This window comes from Gouania willdenowi, chromosome 8 (assembly GCF_900634775.1).
Source record: "Gouania willdenowi chromosome 8, fGouWil2.1, whole genome shotgun sequence".
In the NCBI taxonomy this organism is placed as follows: Eukaryota; Metazoa; Chordata; class Actinopteri; order Blenniiformes; family Gobiesocidae; genus Gouania; species Gouania willdenowi.
Genome location: NC_041051.1, coordinates 12,748,370 through 12,771,718, shown reverse-complemented (window position 1 = coordinate 12,771,718; position 23,349 = coordinate 12,748,370). Strand labels below are relative to the sequence as shown.

The window sequence follows — 23,349 nt, the reverse complement described above, 5'->3', positions numbered from 1 at the left end:
CAACCTTTATATATCTCTCTCACATTTATGAAACAAGATTTGACACAAACCGGCTCAGTCTGACGCCCAATTGGCATTGGTCTCTGGTTTTGAACTTTCTGCTGCTGCTGCTGCTGGAGGAGAAGACGCTGCAGATAGAAAATGTTTAACAAGTGTTAAAAACAACAAAAATCAGTACATCACTGATTTTTGTGTTGACGTTGACGCTTTGTCCCGGCCCTAATGGCAATGCACACCCCTAATTATTTGTTTACCTGTAACTGGTTGATCTGGTTAAGCTGTGACAGCTGGTTTAGTTGGGAAAGTTGGTTGAGAACAGCCACCTGCTGAGGGCCAAACAGAGGGTTCAGACCTCCGTTAGCTCCAGGGTATTTCAGCAGAGATGGAGGGACCTGGAAACAAAATGTTTGCATTTCAGTCTAAATATTCTATTGCATTCCAACCCGTTAATCGCAGAACTGTGCAGGAAACGCATATTGGACCAAACATTCTCAATGCTGTACCTGAGAGGGCAGAATGGGTGGAGGCACTTGGTTACGAAGATTGGGCTGAGGAGGAGGCTGGGACAATGGGCCGCCGCGGCCCTGTGCTACGCTGCTGCCACCCAACATCGGGTTTACATTCTAGAAACAAAAATACAGGTTCATGTCAAAAATTGATCTGGAATGAGAACAATGGCTTCTGAGTGATCAGGCAAAATAAGAAAAGAGATAATGAGTGACATAGTGGTACACTAAATTGGGGCGTGTATTTCTTCATTCCTTTAAACTCACCTGCTGAGCGGTCCCTGAACTACAATGAGAAGAGGCCGAACCAGGATTGAGACAGGGGACAGACTGAGCAGAGTTTGAAGGAGAAAGATTCAAGCTTCGATTGGAGGAAAGTTCGGCAGAAGCTGGGCTATCATAAACAGAGGGTGAAAGCTGGCCAGGAGCACAGCGGGTAGACGGCAAGCACAGAGGGACAGGGAGCAGCACGGCAGCAGCAGCAGCCAAAAAAGCAGAGAGAAAAAGAAGGAAAAAAAAGAAGCGTTAACTTTTAAGCAATTGAGAGAGACAAAGAAGATAGAATAATGAAGTAGAAAAGATGCAACAGAAAAACAAAAAGGAAATGATGGAAATCAAAAAGGAATTTGGAACGCTGCACAGTACCTGCTTATTTCTTTTAAGGGATAAATGAATTTAGGACATTTACACACATTCATCTATGACGGGGTGGGGAAAAAGAGCAAACTCAACCTTAATGTGCCCTGGTTTGCACTTCCACATATAATTCATTAAGTATGCGAGTATATCTTCACTTACATTTCCCTGATTTCTTGAATTTGGGGAAATTTTGTGGAATTATCTGAGCAATATTGCCAGATTTTGAAAAAATTGTTCTTTCAACAATTTGAGATTAAAAACGACTGCTGTCGTGATATCTGAACTGAAAAACTGAGCACTGCAAATATTGTGGATTTTAATTGAATTTTTATATTTGGAGGTGTTGAGATATCTACAACTGTTGGTCATTTTTAAAATGTTTATTTTTTATCATTTTTACTTTCTTGAGTGGGCCAAATGTAATACGTTAAGGGCCAGATTTGGTCCCCGGGCCTTGAGTTTGACATGTGATGTAAAGGAAGAAAATACTGCAAAGCCAAAGCATGGTATGGTTCCTAATTATTGCCCGTTTGCCCAAATTAAAAGCTGTCAGTTACTGTAACCAGTCCGAGTAGTTTGCACAAGTTTTCTGTCTAAAAGTGGTCAAAAAAAGCACTTGTATAGCATTTATTGCCTACAAAAGTGCAGTTCAATAAAACAACCATAACAGGGTTGAGACAAAGACTCACTGACACCTTTTCTCCAGGACTTACCTTATCATAATAAGAGCTGCGATCCATGGCAGACTCCTTGTGAAGCTGATGTCGAGTCCCAGGGGTTTTCCCCATCATCCCATTATAGTCTCCCATACTTCCCATGTCCATACGTTTGTCCTGAGCCACTCCAGCGCCAGGCTTCATGGAGTCATCAGAGGAGTCTCTCTGCATGAGGATCAACAGAAGAATATTAAACAAAACAAACTTGTATTGTGAAAGTACTTACAACATTTGAAACGCTGTCTGTGAGTGTTGGATCATTATTAGTAGTAACCCAAGCCAGAAAAATGTTCATTTACATCTACCAATAGAAATACACAAGTTGTGAACGTTTTTGTTAAAGTTAATAAAATCTTTAGATTTGTGTGTTAATATTTAAGGATCTCATTATCAGTCATGCTCTTTCAGCAAAAATGAGACATTTTAGTGAGAAAATCTACTCACAGGAAAGTTCATACTGTTGAACTGGTTGATGAAAGGTTTCATCCAGGGTTCATCCTGTTTAAGTGGTTTGTTCATCTATAAAAAATAAAAAGCAATGATCAGTGCATTTGGTTAGGCTGCATCCATTAACAAATAAAGCTTATTGTCATGATTGGGAAGCGTGAGGAAAACAAACCTTATTGCAGCCTCTCTGCTTGTAGTTCCAGGTGTTCTGGTCATGGGATCTGTTTTCCTGTTGGTTGTTATTCCACATGCCTATCTCCACCTCCTCTTCTTGGTCCCAGCTGTTGCCCATGGAGGAATCATCGCCACGCCACGTTTCCATGGGTTTAGGACCTGGAGCTGCTAAAGCAGTTCAGCGTGAGTAAATATCTCATGAAAAAAACCCCTACTAATTCTATAGTTTTATGAAGGGAAACTCATGTGCTCTAATTTCTACCTACCCGACTTGTGCTGGCCTCCCCAACCAGAGCTAAACTCTCTGCTGTCTCTGTTGGGTTCTTCCCAGCCACTGCTGCTGCTTTTTCTGTCTAAGGGCTTCCCCCAGGCGGAGGTACCGTTGTCTACAGTCATAGGAGGAGCAGCAGGCTCCCATGTTGAAGACTCCTTCTGCTGGACGTATGTGTCACTCCACACTAAACAACAGAAAAGAAAAGGATGATGTAAAGTTGAAATAACTTCTATGCAAGCATGTCTAAGTAATCACCAAAATGATTGTAATCCTCTGATCTTGTCAAACAAAGAAAAAGGCCTTAATGGCTCAGACATACTCAACGGACTCTGCGCAGACTGTCCGCTCTCCTCTCCACCGTGGAGTAGTTTCCATTAAAATCCTACATGTCCCATGATTCTAAGCACTTCTCTGTCATCCTTCTACTCCTGGCATGTGTTTTAAAGGTGTTGCTACTGTCGTAGCTTGTCTGCCAGTCTCTTCTCTAAGCTTGTGTTCACCTTTCCTGCTCTGTTTCACCAGGTGGTGAAATACAGATTGGTGTTACATTTAATGCGGGTCGATACAAAGCAAAGTTTTGTGTGACACCAACTATGCGGAGAAGTCAGCGCGGTCGTAAAAACTGAGCTTTTCATTTAATTGGCTTGGCAAGGAATGCACACAGACTCTGCTTTGCGGGTGTCCGCCCAAGTATGTTTGAGCCTAAGATAGCAACACAATGACCTGGGGAAACCTCACATCTACTAACTTATGGTTAATAGATGTTAGCTATTAAGAATGCTGCAGCTAGAATACTAACAATTACAAACAGGAGAGAACATATTTCTCCAGTATTAGCTTCCCTTCACTGGCTTCCTGTAAAATCTAGAATATAGTTTAAAATCCTCCTGTTAGCATACAAATCCCTGCAAGATCAAGTGCCTGTATATCTTAAAAACCCGTTAGTGCCCTATCGTCCAGGCAAAACACTCTGCTCTCAGTTTGCTGGTTTACTAGAAGTTCCTAACATGTCTAGAAGTAGAACAGGATGCAGAGCGTTCAGCTCTGGATCTGGAAGTTCCTGGTCTGTGGTTCACAGCTCAACTAGTCTGGAACACTCTGATGTTCTATCTCTCTATCCTGTTCTGTTTGTCCTTCTGTCCACTAACCCCAACCAGTCGAAGCAGATGGCTGCCACCTCTGAACCTGATTCTGCTGGAGATTTCCTCCTGTTAAAGGGAGTTGTTTCTTCCCACTGTTGCTAATGCTTGTTCATGTGGATTTTGTTGTGTTTTTTTCCTTCTTATTAAGAATTTTATATTTTGAAAGCACTCTGAGATGACTTTGGTTGTAATTTGGGCTATATAAATAAAGTTGAATTGAAATGAATTCAAGTCACATAAGAGCCAAGATGTCTTTTAAAGTGCAATAATATACACCTTAAATATATGTAGTCATATATAGTCAGTAAACAAAAAAGGACAGAAAAAAGGGAGAAAAAAAAGTGCCTGAAAAATACATGTATTCATAGTGAAGTAACCACAATTGGGAAACTGTGATTCTTATTTGATGATGTCCAAGTTTCTTAATACATTTACTGGTACATCACAACATCTACTGCATCTGCAAGCAACCGTGGCCATGCTTCACTAATGTAAATCATTACTGTACCACTATCCAGCCTCTGTTCTGTAACCCTGTTATATTTTCTTGCAAAGTTTAGTTGCTTTGGCCTTTGACTACCCCTTTCATTACAAAATCCTCCTCTGGCAGGATTTATTTGCACAGTAATTGATGTGAATGATTTCGTGCAGATAAAAAATCTGCACATGCGTTTTCAAAAGAAAAATAAGTTTTGTTTACCTGCTGCACTAGGTCAAGAAATTATTTCTTTTGAGTTTCTTCCAAACAGTTTGTATAGCAACCTAATAAACTTCATTCTCCATTGAGATCATTTGTTGCTAATTGGCTATAATTACATTACGTGTTGAAGCTTTGCTTAGTCTGGCCTCGATCTACAACATGAAACTATCTTCCACAACCACACCTTGTTATCAAAGGTCAATGTTTCTCACAGACTTTAGCGCCTCCAACATGACAGCTTCCTTATCTAGTAAACTGTTCCCAAAATAAATGTCTCTTCTCAGGCATATTTCTTTTTTTGTTTTGTACATCGAACCCAGTTAAATTTCCCACTCAGACGTCTTTACTACTTTTCCACTTAATCTACCTAAAAACTAAACAAGTGCTTTAATACACAAGAAGACCTGATAAATAGGGCAAACAAGGAAAAGGAGAGAGACAAAAAAAAAATCTTCTTAGCATTCCACAGTGATGACTCATCAGGCTCCAAGAGGGACCTCACCATACACAACACCATGCGAAGAGAAGGAATTGCTGGACAGAAATGTTGGCTCCTCTGAGACCTGCTGTGCAAATTGTTTACACATCTGAAGGTATTCATGTGCATTTGGATTAAATGCTCACTGTCTCAGCTCTTTCCAGACTTCATTTCTTTGGTGTAGAAAAACTGCGTGGGCGTGACTAATGCCTTTTTAAAGATTCTTAAGGCTCGCAGAGGGTAATGGAAAGCTTGGTCTTGCAGGTTTCTATCAATTATCTCTTGTCCTGGCATGTTACCTTTGTTTCTTTGTCTCATTACTAAAATAATTCAAAAATTTATCAGAAAAAATGCAACTCAGGAACAAAAGTAGACAGACAAAACCACACTGATAGAAACCATAGCGTAAAGATGATCAGACATGTTGAGACATTTGCTATCCTTGATGAGCATGCATACAAAAACATGTCAACCTACTTGAACTGTTTTTCTCCTGGTTGGCTGGCTGCATGGAGCTGTTTGTGGGGTAGGACGGGTGTTGAGAGGAGTTTATTGCCTCTTGGTCTGATGAACTAGTCTTGTTCCAATTGGTGACTGATCCACCAACAGGTTTGCCTGGAAGGATTTTAAATCCATTTTTAATCATTGACCTGGATTAGTCAGTGTTATTTGGCATTTCGTGAAAGAAAATAAAGCAGGCAACACTTACCGGGATTTCCCCAGGCAGAGGTTCCATCATCGATTTCCATCTTTCGACGGATAGACTCAGGAGAAGGTTCTTCCCATCCCGTCGACGCTTCCTCTTTTTGACCTGCTGTGGGTATGGGGCCTCCCAACCAGCCTAAACCAAATGAGGAAAAAAATATTTGCATTTAGAAATACTGTATAGTACAATAGTAGAACCATATATACTTTGATTGAAACTAAATCTGAATATAAAGGAACTTTATGAAAGAACTTACCAGAAGGCTTGGGTCCTTGACTGCCCCTGGATATGTTTGATTCAGGACCTTTCCCCCATTCGTTAGAGTTCGGATTTGGCTCGCCCCAGTTTTGGGATCCGTGGTTGTTCTTTATTGGCTCACCCCAACCTTGACTGCTACTTGCAGGACTGGGTTTGTGTACTTGGTCTCCCCAGTTGGAGCTGGGGGATGGAGTGCTCTGATCTGGAGTATTTGACCCTCCGCTCCTGACCCATCGGTTGTTGCTACTGCTGGTGTTGGTTCGACTTGGCTCACTCCAACAACCAGAGCGGTCGCTGTCGCTGTCCCAGTTCGCCGATCCTCCACCTTTTTGGGGTTCACCCCAGTGGTTGCTTGCACCTCCCCTGTTAGCATCTCCACTGACACCCCATGTTTCACTTTCATTTCCACTACTGGAACCCCAGCTCTGCTGTGGCTTAGGTGCATTGGTCCAGGTGTTGGATCTTAAAGGAGAAATGAGGCAATTAGACAGGCACAAAGTACAAATTGATGTTAGACAAAATCACAGAACTGCTTGTCATCTTTCGTCACCTGTCGTCTTTGTTGTTCCAGGTGTTACTGGAATTTCTGTAGTTGGATCCATCATCCCAGGCACTTTGCCCACCTCCCCCATTGGATGGCACTTTATTGTCCCACCCAGAGTTTGGTCTTTGTTCTCCCCAGCTGGAGCATCCTGTATCTGAAGTGGAGCTGCTCCGGCCCCCTCCCCAGCCTACAAGAACAGAGGAAGTCAATTCTTTATAAGCTGCATGAGTAGATTCTTATAGGAGGTAATTACTTTTAGATGCCTTCTCTAACCTTACTACGTCTTTTGTTCTATTTAGTTCAAGTAGATATGAAGATTCTTGGATGAGAAGTGAAACATATTTAAGAAAAGCTAAGTCCAACAACCGCTTACCAGAATGCTGAAAATCTACCTTCTTCACTGGCCAAATTTGATTGATTTTCAAAAATTGACATTTCTTCAAAACTTAAATGAGAAGAGAGACAATTCTTACCTCCAGAAGATTGGGAGGAAGCAGTTGGTGCTGTGTTCCAGCTGGAACCGCCACTACTAGGCTTCCTTTCTTCTAATCTGGGAATCTTGTTTGCAGAACTGACATCCCAGGAAGTGTTCTGCCGTACAGGCGTCTGTCCCCATCCAGTGTTGGACAAGACTCTCGGGTCAACGTTGGCCAGAGATGTCAAGAGTGATGCTGAATTATCAATTTTTCTCCGATGTCCTCCTTTTTGGTTATCTCTGTCTGTGCTGGATCTACCACCAGAGCTCTCACCACTTCCTTCACTTCCTCCAGAGCGCCCCCAGCCTCCACTGACACTTCCTAAGGCATGGCTTCCTCCTCCTCCTCCTCCTCCCCCTCCTCCCATACCTATGGCATCATCCTCCAGGCTTTTCCAGCCATTGTTGGCAGAGTTTCCTTTATGACTTCCAGCATCTGAAGGGTTGTTACCAGGACCTGTTGACTCCCAGTCTCCGTTTGACATCTTGATGCTGGATGTGGATGATGACGAGGAAGACGAAGAAGCAGAGGATGTGCTGCTGCCCCAGGGGCGAGGTATCCCAGCTGGAGGGCCCATGGTCATTTGGTTTCCATTTCCTGAAGTTTGGCCTGCAGGGCCTGGAATTGGAGTCACACCAGAACCCCAGGACGAATTGCTTTGAGACTGGTTTGGGTTACTGTTGGGACCCTGGTCCCATCGTGAAGCCCCAGTGTTATTGTGGTTATTATTACTCTTGTAAGCAGCACTCGAGATTTGGGGGTTCACAGTGTCTGAAGTCGAGGGGCCCTTGTCTACAGGATAGGGAGCTGCTCCCCAAGGCGTACCAAAGGCTCCAGTCCCTCCCAACTCTCCTTGGGGTTGCTGAGAGGCTGAGGCAGGGTTTCCATTGGCGAGCTGAACCCCAGTATTTCCTCCAATGGATCCCCAAGAACAATCCACTACGAGTTGAGGTGAAGGGGTAGAGTTAGGTGCACTAGAGGTCATTGTGGCGTTAGTAGTAGTATTAGTAGTATTTATCATGATAGTGTTATTTGGTCCATTGTGATCATTGTTAAGATTGGTAGACGGCCCGCCACTGCCGCTTCCTAACATCTTGCTGCTGCTTGATGTACCATTATTTACCCCAGTGTCTCCTATTATACTGCTGTTGTCTGGAGCTGCCGATTCACCCCAGCCCAGCATGGAGCCCTGCTGTGAAGCCATGCCTATATTGGACTTCTGTAGAGGCCGCTGGCCATGGGCCACAGGGTTTGGGGTTGTATTCAGTGGCCAGGCACCATGGTTGGCATTTGGGTTCAAAGTGTTTGGGTTTAACCCTCCGTTTATGCATGGGGTGTTTCCACTAGTGCTAACAGCATTGCTGCCAGGCTGGGTACCCCATACACTGCTGTTAGTGGAAAGCTTGTTCTGGTTATTCACATTATTGCTGCCTATACTGTTGGAACCAGCCACAGAGAGGTGTGGGGATCCAGTGACATTATTTGGGCTGCTGACGGTTTCCATGCTTCCGATCATCTGACGACCGTTGCCATTACTATCTCCATTCACAGAAACGCAAACCATCATTGCAGGAGTCAAAGAAGAAGGGGAAGAAGACACAGAGGATGAAACATTTGCTGACATCATCATCGCTGTTGTCTTGGCAACAGCGGCAAGATTTTTCTCTGAGCCAACTGAAGAGTTAGAATCTGCATCCATGCATTCTGATGCCAACTCAGGGTCTGATCCTGACCCACAACCAGAGGAAGAGGAGGAGGAGGAGCAAGAAAATGAAGAGGAAGGTGGAGGCCAGACAGACGAGCCGGCAGGAGACGGGTGATTGGGTTGATCTGTGCTTCCGTCTACGAGGACTTTGCTCCAGTTGCTGTTTCCATCGCTGCTGCAAGGAGAGCCAGAAGACCAAGGGGAAGGCTCATACTGGGAGTCCAGACCAGAATGCTCCAAACCTGGAGAAAGAAAATAAAAGTAACAATTTTCTTTTACTGAAGACATATTTCTGGGTTTTTTGTTATAACAGGAAAAAATAAATGAATGAAAAAGCAGATAGTCCTTAAATCCTCATCTTTTTTTCCACTATTCCCACCATGTTTCCGTTTTATCAACTGCTTAATATGTGATCAGTGCCAGGTCTGAGTATAGACACAGCTTCCACCATTTTGTCACCACAGCAGGAACCTGAAGCATGCCAAAGCAATACACTGCGGTTCAATGAGGCAGATGACAACCATCAGCAGGAGAGAAACGGAGGTCAGAGAAAGGAAGGCAAATCAGTTTGAAAAGATGGAGAGCTAAATGAAGTGAGGAAAGGGTTTTGCTATTATAAATGGACCAAATGAACTTATTTACGGCACATTAATTGTTTTTTCCTAACAATTTTCTGCTCATTGTGGTTACCTTTGGAACTAGTCAATAGCAGTGACTAGTTGCTCAGGTTAAAGCTGTACGCTCTCATCTGGATCCTCTTTTGGGTAAATGACTTATTACACAAACTTGCTACCAGCTTTTGCAGCCTGTTCAATTTTTCAGGCACAGTCCAACACTCACTCTAACAGTCATCAACCATCAACCATCATCTTAAACAAAACCTATCACAAATCAGGGTTAGAACAGACTGGATCTACATAGACCCCTTGCTTTAGATCTAAAGCCAGAAAATTGAAGGAAGATAACAAAAATTAAACAAAAGTAAAATCAAGCAAAATAAAAAAAAAGAAAGAAAGAAAGAAAGAAAAGGCATCCATGTGTCATCATCACCTGTTTGATTAGGGGAGTGGCTGACGGAATCCCGAATGGGAGCCATGCCTGGAAACACAGAAAGGAAAGATTGTCAAACTGACAGAGTGGGTTAGACAGTCAGAAAACAAAGGGAGTGGGTAGATGTGAGCTAAAGTTAGTTGGGTTTTTTCTTGATATCAAGCAAACGGATGAAAATGAAAAGTTGAAAATTAGCAAAGGTCATTAGAAGAGGCTTGCAAGTTTTAAAGGATTAGTGGACAAGTGAGCTAAAAAAAAATTTTTTAAAAAAGGAGACATTTTTATTTAAAAAGTTTGGACCCTGAACTCAAATAGGTTTTTTCCGATAGATGACAGTAAATAATTTGTCAAAAACATCAAATATCATTTAATCATTGTTTTCAAACAGTCACTGTTATTACAGCCTTTTAAGTGTTTTGTTCAATTCCCAAATGGCACATTTAGGTGCAGCACTACTCTAATCTAATTTAGGACTGAGATGAAAGAAGACAGTTCTTTTCCCTCACTGTGTACCTTTGAGTGCCTCTAGTGGCTGCTGGTCCCAGCAGGGCAGGAAGGTGTCCTCTACTTGAGTGGAGAACAGGTGACCTCTGGTTCCCAGGTTGACGCAGGGGAGGTCAAAGGTCACAGCACAGAAAACACAGCCTCACAGGTCTGAGGCGAAGAGGCAGGGCTTGTCAAAGCGGGCAGCAGCCTGATTAGGCCCCGTTTGCATTGCCGAGGATCCTAATGGTGTGTGTGTTTGTGTGTGTGCCTTCAGTTTATGCTTTCTGTGGGGAGGGGGAGTGGGGGGCACGTGGTCTAGATTAAGGACTTCGCCTTGACTTGGTAAATTCTGGCACTGAAAATTAAAAAGAAAATACAAGTTAGTGCTATAAAATCAATTAGTGGGATTGATCAAGCAGAGAAAAATGTTGCTTATTCAGAGTTGCACTTAGCAGGACTGGCACCTACACCATACTGTACAATATTTACAGTTGAACAACTTATCCAAACGCAGCTTTGCTGCTGTTAAATTCACTTGGAGTGTTTGACAAGTACGCACGTCAGCTGGGTTAGTCAGAAATGAGAGAGCGACTAAGTACCCCACGTACAACTTCCTTCTCATGAAGAGGTGAGTTTGAATGTCTTACTAAGACTAGATTAGGGTTACACAACAGGCTTAATGCTGGCAGTACTGTCCTGGAACACAGAGGCTAGGAAGAAGATCTTATCCTGGCGTAAAGTAGCAGTAACAGATAGGACAGTAGTAATTGGGAACCAACGACAACATAGGTCTTGAAAGCCACAAATTAAAAGAGGATAATGCAAGAGGAGGGACACAGACATCCTTCACCTTCAGCGATAAGGAGCAGTGTGTTTTAGAGCAAGAAGCAAAGTGTGCTGCAGGCGTGTCTCCTGACCTTTCCTTTGTGCAGGTTAGGGAGTAAGGCAACTCTGTGCCTGCTGCACCAGTACACAGCTCTTTTTATAAATATCCAGTTCAAATAGCAACCACCATGTCTACCAGCCATCTTAATAGGAGAACAAACAAACTTGTGTGTGTACACTGAGCCAGTGTGCAAACGATAAGAGAAATGTGTTTGTAGCTCTAACTGAATGCTTTAAATATTTAATGACTGGTGTGCAGTGAGAGCTGCTTTGTTTTATGAATTAGTTTAATGAATTACTAATACTATGCTATACTACTCCCCATCTTACCCAAAGCTTGCCTGGATTACATATTCCTAGAAGGTTAATATAACAAAGTCAAGAAACATATGCAACAATAAAATTTATATTTTCATAAGAAAAAGTTGAATTGGAAGGAGTGAAATTGGTCCAAAGATTAGAATGGAACAGAGATGCATAAAGTTATTGTTTTTATTTGAAAACCACACTGTGCTGGAAGAGGATCACTTTTTGTAAAATGCCAAAGACATTTCCTTTTGTAAATGATGGTTTAAAGTTTCAAAATAGAGTGACTCAAAACAAAACACAATTTAAATCATGTATGAAGTCATATAGGGAAATTATTTGGTGCACTATTGCAAGGTGATCTGAATTAAAAAGGAAAAAAAAAAAACAAAAAACTGGTAAATAGGGCTGGTGAAAAATTAAACTTAATTAAAAAGTATAATGATGGCCTTAAGTGACAAGTACCCTTTAGTCTAAAGATGAAAATAAATCCAAAAATGTTGTATTTTAATGTTTTTCCAGACTATTAATTTCTATAAAAATGCATATGTTGCTTAACCAAGGGGTGGACATGCACACTCACTGCTGCTGTTGAGAACAGCCTGTTCCTATTTCACCCTGCTGCCATGAGGGCCCCTGGAGCTGGCAGTGACTCGACTGCTGCTATCGACTTACAGAGAGGAGCGGATTGGTGGGGGGTGGGGGTGGTGCTGCAGGGAAATGTGTAAGGACAACATTTGTAGACTAAATATGTGGAACACTAGAAATCAGCAGACAAGTAATACATTTAGAGAAATATTTTTTCGTGGAATGCAAAGATTGAGGCACATTGAGGCAGAAGCCTGAAACAGTGGCGGATGTAAGGAATGCAGTTGCAGATCCTAACATGTAGTAAAACTTCAATGACATGTACAAGACGTAGTCCAGCTCACAGACCGAAAAGCTGAGCTCGGGGGGAAAGAAACTAAAGAGCAGAGATGTATAAGAATCAACTGTAATTTAAAAGAATGGACTAAAGTAAAATAGTTAACATGATTTGACTAGAGTAATGCACTTAAGGTGCACTGACAGTAGACGAGAACGTTTCACTGTTTTAATCGAAAGCCCTCTTCACGTGTCCTGCTGTTGCTATGCAACGGCAAATCTATTTGAAGCAGAGTGGTTTGCTGCCAAAAGCTGACATACTTTAAACATCACTGGCATCTCAGCGGAACACACACAGCTCTCAGGAACAAAAGTTAATGTCAACAAAGAAAACCCATAACCTAAACTACAATCACTTTAGATGGACGGCTATAACAGTTACAAGTACAACAATGACTATATACTGAGCTTTAGGATACACTGTCTTTCATTAAACACTTAAGTAGATCGTGGATAATTTATATGTTTGGACCCAGTGGAAAACTGCCAAAAGAATTGAATGGACAAGTCCTATTCTGGTAAATTCCAATTGGTTCACTGCAATGTTGGAATTTTGCTTTTGAAGCAGACTTGCATGTATTCTGAACAAAACACTGGCGATCAGTTGCTCTGATGAAAAACTAGACACCCAGGATGCAGACAATGACAGTGTGGGCTTTTAAACTTGTCAGGCAGGGTGAGATCATCGGGCAGTGTGTTTGCACTATTTTAAAAGGTTAAAATAAGTGGACTAATTAAAACTAAATAAAGATTACAAGGGCTGATGCAGTCAAGACGGTTTGCTTTCAGTGAGGCGATTTTAGATGCAGTCCGATAAAATCTGATATTCCTTTTCTGGCTGATATCGGACCGATATCAATATCGGACCGATATCAATATCAGATAGGGACACCGCTACTCTTTATCCTAATACTAATACCAGTTTCCCAAAGATACCCCAGTCCATTTTTACAACCTTTTAAGGCCAACCTAGGGCTGGGTATCGCCAGGCAGATACCTCACAATACGATATGTCGTAATATTTTTGCCCACGAGAACGATATTATCACGATACAGCGATAATCATATCGCGGGGAAAATTCATCCACGATACATTACAGTATCTGTCACTGAAAAAATTCAGAATTTATTGACTGCACTGAATCCATTTCACAGGAATTACAAATATTGCCAATCAATTTCACATGAATAACAGCCAAGTAAAACAAAATGTATACTTCACAGTGGCTCTTCTAAACACACGCTGACCACATCGAGTCCAACGGTTTTTGGCAGTTCAGATGGTGTTTTGGGTGGTTTAGGCTGTGTTTGAAGTGGCCAGGATGGGAGGGAGCAGGCGGTGCACCTAATGAGCGTGCCCCGGAAACATTTCTTCATAAAAAAACGTTCCTTGCCTCACGGTGACGCATTTCATGCCGATTCTGTCCATGATTCCATTGACATAGATTTTATAGGGCCCTATACTTAACTTGTGTAAAAAGGAAAAAAAATAAAATAAATCGATATTTTGCTCCACTGAATCAACTAGACGAAACTTCGGAATATATCGTATCGATATTTTGGCACACCCTTAGGCCAATCCATCTTAAAATCTTTTTCATGAAGCTTAAATAAACCTCTTCATAGGGAGGATAGTGTTGTCATGACAACATTCCAAATTCCTCCGGGCTCGCTCCAGCAACATGATATCAGTGACGAAGAAAACATGCCAGTCCCTTACTTGCTATGCTTATGGTAGTTAGAAATTGATAGCAAACATTAAAAGCACCAGGGGACTGAATATCCACACTTTTTCTGCATCAACATTTCTCTTCTTTTTAAGGTGAGAAGTTCTAAACTAAAATAATAGTGACCTAACAATTAAGGATGTGGGCTTGTAGGGTCACAAGTTCAAATCCAACTTGGGTCTTCACGGTGGGATGTTGAGCAAGTCCCTTAACCCAAAGTGCTCGTGCTGTGCATCGCTTTGGATGAAATCATCCACTAAATGAAATTGTAATTTTGTAATCTTGTAAATAATAAGATAGATAATGTGGGATTCAAAGGCTCACCTTAGACTCAGTAAATTGATGTAGGAGAGACTGTGCTGTACACGTCAGTAACCTTTAAAAACAAGCTGCATGCAGGCCATGAGATTGCAAGTGCAGCGCTAGAGTGTGCAAAAACAGATAAGCACTCTTGTCACAGTACCTTGGGAGGGGTTTAAAGGGGCACCCAGTCAGGCAAATCTATGCTAAAAAACCCAAACTCAAGGCTTTCCCTTAAGAGCTGCCTTTGCATACTGTGAGTCATCTATTTAGTTTTGCTGCAACATGTCAACACAAACGCTAAATGCACATGACGTGGTTTAAAATACAAAGTGAAGAAAGAATCTCTAGATTTTGGCCTAAAATAAAAAAGTGCCTCACCAGTTTTCAAGTACTGGAGTACAGGCGTCAAACATGAGGCTTTTAGAAAGAGGGTCAGAATATATCAAATACAGTGGCAATATCTGTGACAGTCGAGTCACTGACACCCATTTGTTCCTTTCATGTTTGAACATTGTCAACAACTTGTTTTACCTGTGTTCATTTAGACCGACAGCGAGATGAATCTAGTCATTTTTCTGCAGTACAATGTTAGTTGTAAAATAATTAAGATGGTGAGATTAGTCCGACAGCTTTTTAATAAGGCACAAATTATCGCTTAATGCCAGATTCTCATATCTCTTTTACACCGTCACACAGAAGGTTGGAAAGCTATTTTAAGCTTGTTTATCAAACAGGCAGGAGAAAGAAAAAGTCACTGCAACCCATGTTTATTTAGCCTGATATGCACCTGCAAATCAGAGACTTAGGAACACTTTAGAATATCATTGGAGGAGACAAGTTTAAGATAGGTAAGGTAATTAATAAAAACGCTCATTGTTAATAAGGGGTTAGAAAAACAGAAGTGAGAGAAAGTATGTCATTAAAATAAAACTTGACATTACTGTATTGAAGGTCAGAGAGACACCCTCACACTTCCTGTCTACAGTAGTCAGGACACTCATTTAACATGTAACTGTAGAAGACCGGCATTAAGCAGACTGAGTGGAAACTAAAGGCAATTCAAATGGAAAACATCAGTACGTCACAAGGCAGAGTGAACCAGTGCTCAGTGGCGTAACACACACTGAACGACTGGGACAGAAACACAGCAGGAAAGTGGAGACTCTTAGTAAAAGTTTAAATTTAGCCAGGGTTGGGGCCAATTCTAATTGTAATCACGAAATTTGTAATTAATTACAATTATTATGTAATTATAATTAGAAAAATATGTTTGCTGCTGTAATTGTAACTGAATTTTAATTGAGCTCAGATAATTGACTGCATTTGGCATGGAAATTTTATAAAAAAATGTCATCTATAAATCAATTAAATGCACAACTGTGGAATCATCTTACTGTCCCATGGCTTACACATACATAGTTAATTATTAAAATATGTCTCATATCAAGTTTGTATCAATTCTCTTGAGGGTGATTTTACCATTTAAAAAAAAAGAAAATCAAGGGGTATATAGGCACAAAAAAGTCTCAGATGCCCACACAAAAATATTAAAGCCAATATTTTCATTTATTAGGTTGCCTAACAAGGTAACCAAGAAATGAAAAACAAATCAGACAATAGAAAATATTTTTTAGTATATTTTACAGCCAATTTAATACATGAGTCTGAAGTGACCTGTTATAATAAGAGATGATTACACAAGGTTATGTTTAATGGGCTTTTTTCTTAAAGGATTGAACTTTAGTAATTATAATGTAGAGGTCGACCAATATATTGGGCCGATATATGGACTTTTTTTTTTCAAGATTATTGTTATTTTTTTTACAATAACCAGCCCTCCCCAAGGAAAGGTATGAAACACTATTATAGGGAGGATATAAAAACATAGAGGGCATTGTTACACCTGGGTGAGGGGGAGGGGAACAGGGAGGAGAAATTCAAGGTAGGAAATGGAAATGGTGGAGAAGAGGAGATGTGATGTTGTAGTTGTGCATATGGTGACAAGTGTGAAGCTTAGGTATAATGGTGGTGGCTGTGAACAGAGGGAAGGAGTGAGTGGTTCTACCTAAAACAGGTATTTAGTTTTACCGACTATTTGCACATTGTAAATTGTTGTCGTGCTTTACTGCTACTTACCCGTCCGGGTATATTTAAAGTTCAATAATGTTAAGAGTTCTATTGGTGTATCTAATTACATTTTTAATATATACATTTATATCATATGAGTGTTTCAATTGTCTTTCATAATCAATGTGCTTTAAAAAAAAAAAAAAGTATATCAGCCTCAAATTTCCGCTTCCAAAATTGGCTTCAGATATCGGCCATTGGCTGAAATGTTTAAAAAAAAAAAAAAAAAAATTGGTATCTGCCTTTGAAAATTCCATATTGGTCGACCTCTATTGTAATGCACCTCGTTTTTATTATTACTCTTACAAAAAAGTGATTGCATTTTTGAAGGCCTAAACACATTAAAAAACTCATGAAAATTTGAACACATATTAGGACTGGGAAAAAATATGATATTTTGGGGGAATTAAACATGTGAATGGCAAAATGACTCAATGTTAGGGCTGCTCAATTAATCAAAATTGGATTACGATTTCGATTATTACAAAATTACAAAAATAACAATCGAGAAAAACGATTATTATTAAAAACAAATATATTCTTTATTTTTACATACGTTTTATTCGCTAAATAAAACAATCCCACTATTTCAGACATCTACAAATAATAAAGCTTGGCACACATGTTATTAATACTAACTTTGAGTTATTAAATTGTTTGGTACAAAAAATAAATAACTTTTTGGTTGACAAATAAATGTCAATCATGACTAAAATGGCCTTGATTATTATTTTTCTATAATCGAGCAGCCCTGACATCATCATCACAGACAGACATTCCTTGCTTTTATAGAGAGATACATCTTGCATCCAACACTGCACTGTTAAAATATTTCACACATTAATTATTTATTATAAACATACATATTTACTGGGTTGTGTTATAAAACAATCTAGACAAAAAAATGGAATCTTTATAGAAATATTCCTCTTAGCTGCCTGTTCACTTGGATGATGTGCTACGCTTATGGAAGTAATTATTATTTTGTAGAGCTAATAGATGCTAATTCATTATAGCAGCTTTTAATTGTTTGCAAAAATGAGATATGGTTTAACCCAACCATCATTCTTAGTCATAGCGCCACCTATTGGTAAAAGGAAATCATAGACATATTTTCACAGAACATTGCAGGAAAGTTTGTGATATAATCCTTGAAAATGGTCAGCTACGTCTCAACACTCTAAAATTTCTGCCACACCTCAACGTGCGCCACTTCCCGACATGCGTGTGGTTGCTAGATCCCATTCATCGCTGCTTGCAGCTTTAATTGTAATTGACTTTCAGGTGAAAAATAATTAATTAGGGTATAATAGCTTATACTGTATATGAATAAGCATGTATCAACATCATGTCTTAAAAGTTAATTTGGCACATTAAAAGTAGGAGTGCTGGGACTGGGATCACACATCACTGGTTTCCTATCTGTAAACTAACCTTCATCACAAGTGGTTGTAAAAAAAACCTCAACTGGAGAACAATTCAATACACAACGGTATTCATCAAAACGCCTACTGTGCATGTTTGTACTTGCTGCTCTGTGAAATGAGCATTTTTAGTAGTGAGAATAGGATGGTTTTAAGGCACATCCTACATTGTGGATAAATGGCTCAGGGGAAATGAACAGAAATAAATGCTGATTAATCACATGTATGGAAGACGAATCCACGCAAAGTACGGCTAGCAAAAAGAAAATCAATAAGAGTGCTGAGCCGTGTCAAAGCCTCCTAGTATCATATATAATCATGTTACAATCCCAACCATGTGGCAATTCACAAGTAAACTAAATTAGATCAGGTTACAGAGTAAGCTTTAAAAGAAGGAAATCTGTGAAAAAGGACAACTAGCACATGACAGCTCAATATAATCACAAATATTGCTCTTTAGCATTTGCTTCGTTTATTTCTATTTCATCCGATTGTGGGTTTCGATTTAGAGGTAAACTAATGATAATTGCCACAAAAAAAAACAAAAAAAAAAAAAGAGGTAGAACTGGAAAAGTTAGGATTAAACACCCTTTTGAGTCCTTGGCCTGTATTTGTGCTACAACTGTAATCATAATAATATCTTTGGTTGGTCTTTAAGTTGTTGTTGGAATAGATTTGAAGATATTGCTGAGAAGTCAAAACAAGATGACACACCTCTTGTGCAGTCGTGAATCCTCTTAACCTCCTTCCGTGTCACACTCTCCGTCTCTCTCTCTCTTTCTCTCTCTTCCATCCACTGTTCTTCCCTCTGTGGGTGTGTTCCCTGAAAAAAACAAAACAAAAAAAACAGAGGAATTTCCATTACTTTTACTCTCCTCATTTAACCTCTAAAGCCCTTGTACTTGGATACGGTGAGTCAGTAGTGACAACAAATGCTAAAATATGCCAATACATTGCAAAAAAAAAAAAGAAAAAATGAAAACTTGTTTAGATTGCTGCTAGGCTCCCAAAACTGTATGAAAAAATAGGGTTCTCCATCTAAGTTCATTGTTAAAAGACAGCAAAAAGTTAAACATTCCTTAATAACTAATAAGACCAAAAGCATGGTAGTTGAAAGGTGACATCTTCCAATATGTAATCAGATGTGACCATTTCGTAAATGTTAAATTTTACTTTGTCAACTCTAATGGGTGTGCCAGTTGGGCTGCAGGAGAAAGCTGCAAGTTACAGTCTAATAATCCAATAATGCGCTTAATGTCCGGCTTCACGCATGCACGCCCACACACACGTAGAGTGAGCAATTATTCAGTGTGTCTTTGATTTTATATGGAGCACAACAAAGAACTGAGCAATGGTCTTGCGTATTATTGTTGGACACAGTTTAATAAATCCAAAAAACCTGCAACACGAGTCTCAGAGGCACAAGAAAAAACTACTAATCCTCACTTCTACACATCCAAAAGAGGCCTCTTTAAAGCACAACACAAGGCCTACATTTATCTGTGCGTGTTTGAGCACGTCAACGTGTGTAGTTTGATGGGGGTGTGAAATCACACATCGGAACAAGAAAGTTACACACAAAAACAATCGCAGAACACGACGGCCAATTTACTTCATTTTTATAGTCAACAATTAACTTCCACGCCACCAACCGCACCAACTTCAGCGGTCTCCCCTCCTAAACCGTTCCCACACTTCTTCCCCCTTCTATTCTCACTCGTTTTTTCAACCATCAAGTGCTTCAACAGCAGATGGCCTTGGGAGCAGCAACAACAGCAAAGTGCATGTACACACAGCACGGGTAGCATCTGTTAATGAATGGGTCAGGGAAAAGTCATTGCAAGTTGACATTTGTGGTTTTCAAAAGGCTTGCGTTACTTGATCACAAAAAGAAAAATATAAAGACCTGATATACGACGGATTATCTACTTACCACATCGACCCATTTAACATTACAGGGTTCCTAAAGACTCAGTCAACTTAAATTCAAGACTTTTTATTGCCATTTGAAATAAAATGTGTGACCAAATTCACAGTAAACACAATTTGGGGAAAACACACCACAACAATTACATAGTGCAGACATTCAACTGGCGGCCCCCAATTTTTTAACACAAATACACACAAAAAAAGGACTAAAATTTTCAAAACACACAAGATGACTACAAAAATAGCCAGAAAACTATAAAACCACAAAAATACAAAAAATAAGAACATTGAAAAAATCCATTAATAAAAATCGTTGTTGGTTCCCCATGTTGTTGAAAGTTTCTCCAACCATGACGAACATCTGAACACAGTCCAGCTGAAACCACGTGACTGTTTTGTAGGTGGTTCCACTGTCGTGATTGCGCGATGTTATGGTAAATTATTAATAAAAATAAATCGTATTATGCGAAATATCAGTTTAAGACATTTTAATGACAATAAGGCCTTTTTTTAGATTTGTGAATGTAATACCTTTTAAGACTTTTTAAGGATTCGCAGAAACCCTATATTATGTCTGAATAACCTGTCGATGACAAAGTCTTTCCAGTCATTCAAGTCATTTGTTTATTTATTTACCAACTATTTAGCCGTTTACCTACAAACACAAAGCATCAGCAAAGTTGTATGTAACATTTAAAAAAGACGTTTACTTCAAAAGAAAAAACTGTCATATCTTGGGGAAAGAATTGCAAAATGTTTCCATGTAACCACTGCAGAGTTCACACATACCCACGAATAGGGGCCACCTGTTATCTTATCAACTGCCTCCTCAGACTAAATAGGACTCGTCAGGCACGAAAACCCGTAAGGCTCTTAAATGAGACGATGACATGTCACGCCAGACAAACAGTCATAAATGTGCCTGCGTGCACAGAAGGGACCCGTCCACTCTAAAAGAACAAAAGCAGGAAGAAAGTCGCGTGGCCAATTTGCATGTACAACAGCCTGCAATTTGCATCTATTAGCATTCGTGTGTTGCTACAGGGACTACACCGGGGGCTTCCTTCAGTGATGTCACTCAATTAGTAGGTAGATGACAAGAAATACCTCGTGATCACAACAGCAAACAATTTGTGAGGCTGTGTCAGGCAAATGTGATACTTCCAGCTGAGCAGCTGTAAACCTAGGATAGCACAGTCAAAAGAAACCAGGCCGGTTCACGTCAGGCCACAGTAACTTAAGAAATGCAATATAATATTTCTGGCTGAAAAGAAATATTAATCTGACACAGGGAGCGGGAGAGGATCGTTAGTGGTGCAGAGCTATCTGAACATCTGTATATCACAGATATCTCAACCTACATAATGTAGCGTATTAGGCTTTACACGATCAGAATTTTTGGGCCGATCAGTGAATTTAAAAAAAAAAAAAAAAAAAAAAAACTATCACCGATCCGATGATATGAATTCAGATTTGGTAACGAGTAGGGCTGGGCAAAAAAATTGATTCAATCAATCAAATTTGTAGATAAAAACGATTTTTATTTTGCAAATTCGTGTTTCAAAAAAAAAAAAAATAATATATATATATATATATTTATTTATTTTTTATTCATTTGTTTTTTTTCCCACCACATTTTTTTCAAACTTTTTCGCGTTCCGATGTGAGCTAGCCCCCTTTTTGTATACATTTGTTTGGGCTATATAGTATGTGTGCCACAAGCATGTTCAATTTTGTTATTCACACTATGGTGAGATGTTTAGGGAAAAGTTTATTATTTTTTTTAATTGTAATGTTACAGAATATGTAGTTATCTGATTTCTTTATCAGAAAATTTAAGCTACTGTGAAGTTGCTGTTGCACTTTTGCTTAAACCTGGGTTAAAGCTTGAAATTGTTGAATGACAGAGCCGCATTTTTAACTTTTAAGGACAATCACAGCAATAAAGTTGCACTTTTGACAATATATATGATGTCTGCAAACATTTTTAAGTGCATTGAAAAAAATATATATCAAAAATCAAATCGAAACTTAAATATTTCTTAAAAAAAAAAAAAAAAAAAAAAAAAAAAGGAGATTTTTTTTTTTTTTTTTTAAAGAAAAATCGCCCAGCCCTAGTAACGAGCGAATTCCGTCGGCACTACCTGATACAGATTCACGAAAAATCAAATGGTACAATGTTTTGGGACCTAAACGCAGCCTTATGACTGTGTGGGAGTGGCTATTTCCATGCAGAACCAGAACATAACATTGCACGCACAATGCACAAGAATGTAATGGCTCTGCTTTTAAAAATGCGGTGCAGAATGAGCACATGCAGGTGTAAATGTGAACTAAACCATTTAATTTGAGGCAGACCACACTGAAACTATGTGAAGCCTCCATCAGCATTAGCAGAGCAAACACATATTCCTGAATGTGGCATTGCAAAACCTGCTGTTTTTTATAGTCCATATTCACAGGTGCACACACACGCTTCTGTGTCCACAGCAAAGGTAAATGGGAGCATATCTCTGCGCTTTAGGACTTTCACTTTTTACAACACACACACACACACACGCACGTACGCATGCCGGTAGACTGGGGAAGAATTCTGGTGCTCAGCAGCTTCTTTCCAACCGAGAGGCATTTTTGCCATTCGCTCATAGGTTTTCATCTTTGTGCACAAATGTGAGTGAAATAAAGTCATGTCACGTAAACAACTCTTTGGAGTAAATGTGATGATAAAACAATCCAATGGGAGCATATACAGAAAGTTTCATCATGACAATGACGTCGTTGATCGGATCGGCAAAATAAGACATTACAGCCGATCACATTAAATGCATGAAATGAAAAATATCGGCCTATATGTAAAGCCTCTAGTGTATATCTAAACCTTTGAATAGATGAGTACATCACTATCCTTTAAGCGGGCCTACACACTTAAGCCTCCATTCTCTCAAAAAATAAAATATTAAAAAAAAATAATTTTAAAAACAGGTGTTCAGTACTTTAGTGCAACATAGAATTGCGAGATATTTACTAGACGTCTCCCTACCCAAACACAACACAGAGGGTGGCACGCCCCCAGGATATGAGTAGCTAAACATTAATTACATTAAAGGACCCATTAAATAAAAAGTGAAAGTAAAAAGGCAGCCTCCAACTTTAATAAAGGTGAAGACAACAATGGATTCATGTACATCTCCAAAACAAAACACTCTCGGTGACTCACTGATGTTTTATTCATGCATGACAGAACGCATTAAAAATGCCTTACAAATGCAGTTTTTATCCCCCTCCTGAATCATGTTTTAAAATTCCACTCTAACACTGTAGTTGCTATTCAGTAAGGATGTTGGCGTGTAAACATGTACCCGTCGACATCATTCTAGTCCACTACCAAAGCACGAGTCGTTTTTTTGTTTGGTTTTTAGTGAC

The 23,349-nt window shown here is 39.7% G+C and overlaps 1 protein-coding gene across 7 annotated transcripts in view; it reads right to left on the bottom strand.

The window, feature by feature from the left end:
* Nucleotides 1-23,349, bottom strand: part of LOC114467831 (trinucleotide repeat-containing gene 6A protein-like) — a 37,985-nt gene that overhangs the window by 9,653 nt on the left and 4,983 nt on the right. For 2 of the 7 annotated variants that reach the window (XM_028454288.1, XM_028454290.1), the window contains exons 3-18: nt 18,712-18,820; nt 10,329-10,656; nt 9,816-9,863; nt 7,058-9,007; nt 6,591-6,771; nt 6,039-6,502; nt 5,786-5,917; nt 5,554-5,691; nt 2,749-2,940; nt 2,481-2,650; nt 2,306-2,380; nt 1,859-2,026; nt 774-923; nt 504-623; nt 255-392; nt 51-128 (exon numbers count right to left, since the gene is read on the bottom strand). In XM_028454288.1, the coding sequence (XP_028310089.1) occupies nt 51-128; nt 255-392; nt 504-623; nt 774-923; nt 1,859-2,026; nt 2,306-2,380; nt 2,481-2,650; nt 2,749-2,940; nt 5,554-5,691; nt 5,786-5,917; nt 6,039-6,502; nt 6,591-6,771; nt 7,058-9,007; nt 9,816-9,861 (4,002 nt within the window). In that variant the 5' untranslated portion in view covers nt 9,862-9,863; nt 10,329-10,656; nt 18,712-18,820. The remainder of the gene's footprint in view (nt 1-50; nt 129-254; nt 393-503; nt 624-773; nt 924-1,858; nt 2,027-2,305; nt 2,381-2,480; nt 2,651-2,748; nt 2,941-5,553; nt 5,692-5,785; nt 5,918-6,038; nt 6,503-6,590; nt 6,772-7,057; nt 9,008-9,815; nt 9,864-10,328; nt 10,657-18,711; nt 18,821-23,349) is intronic. The other 5 variants (XM_028454289.1, XM_028454291.1, XM_028454292.1 and 2 more) reach the window with 3 other exon arrangements.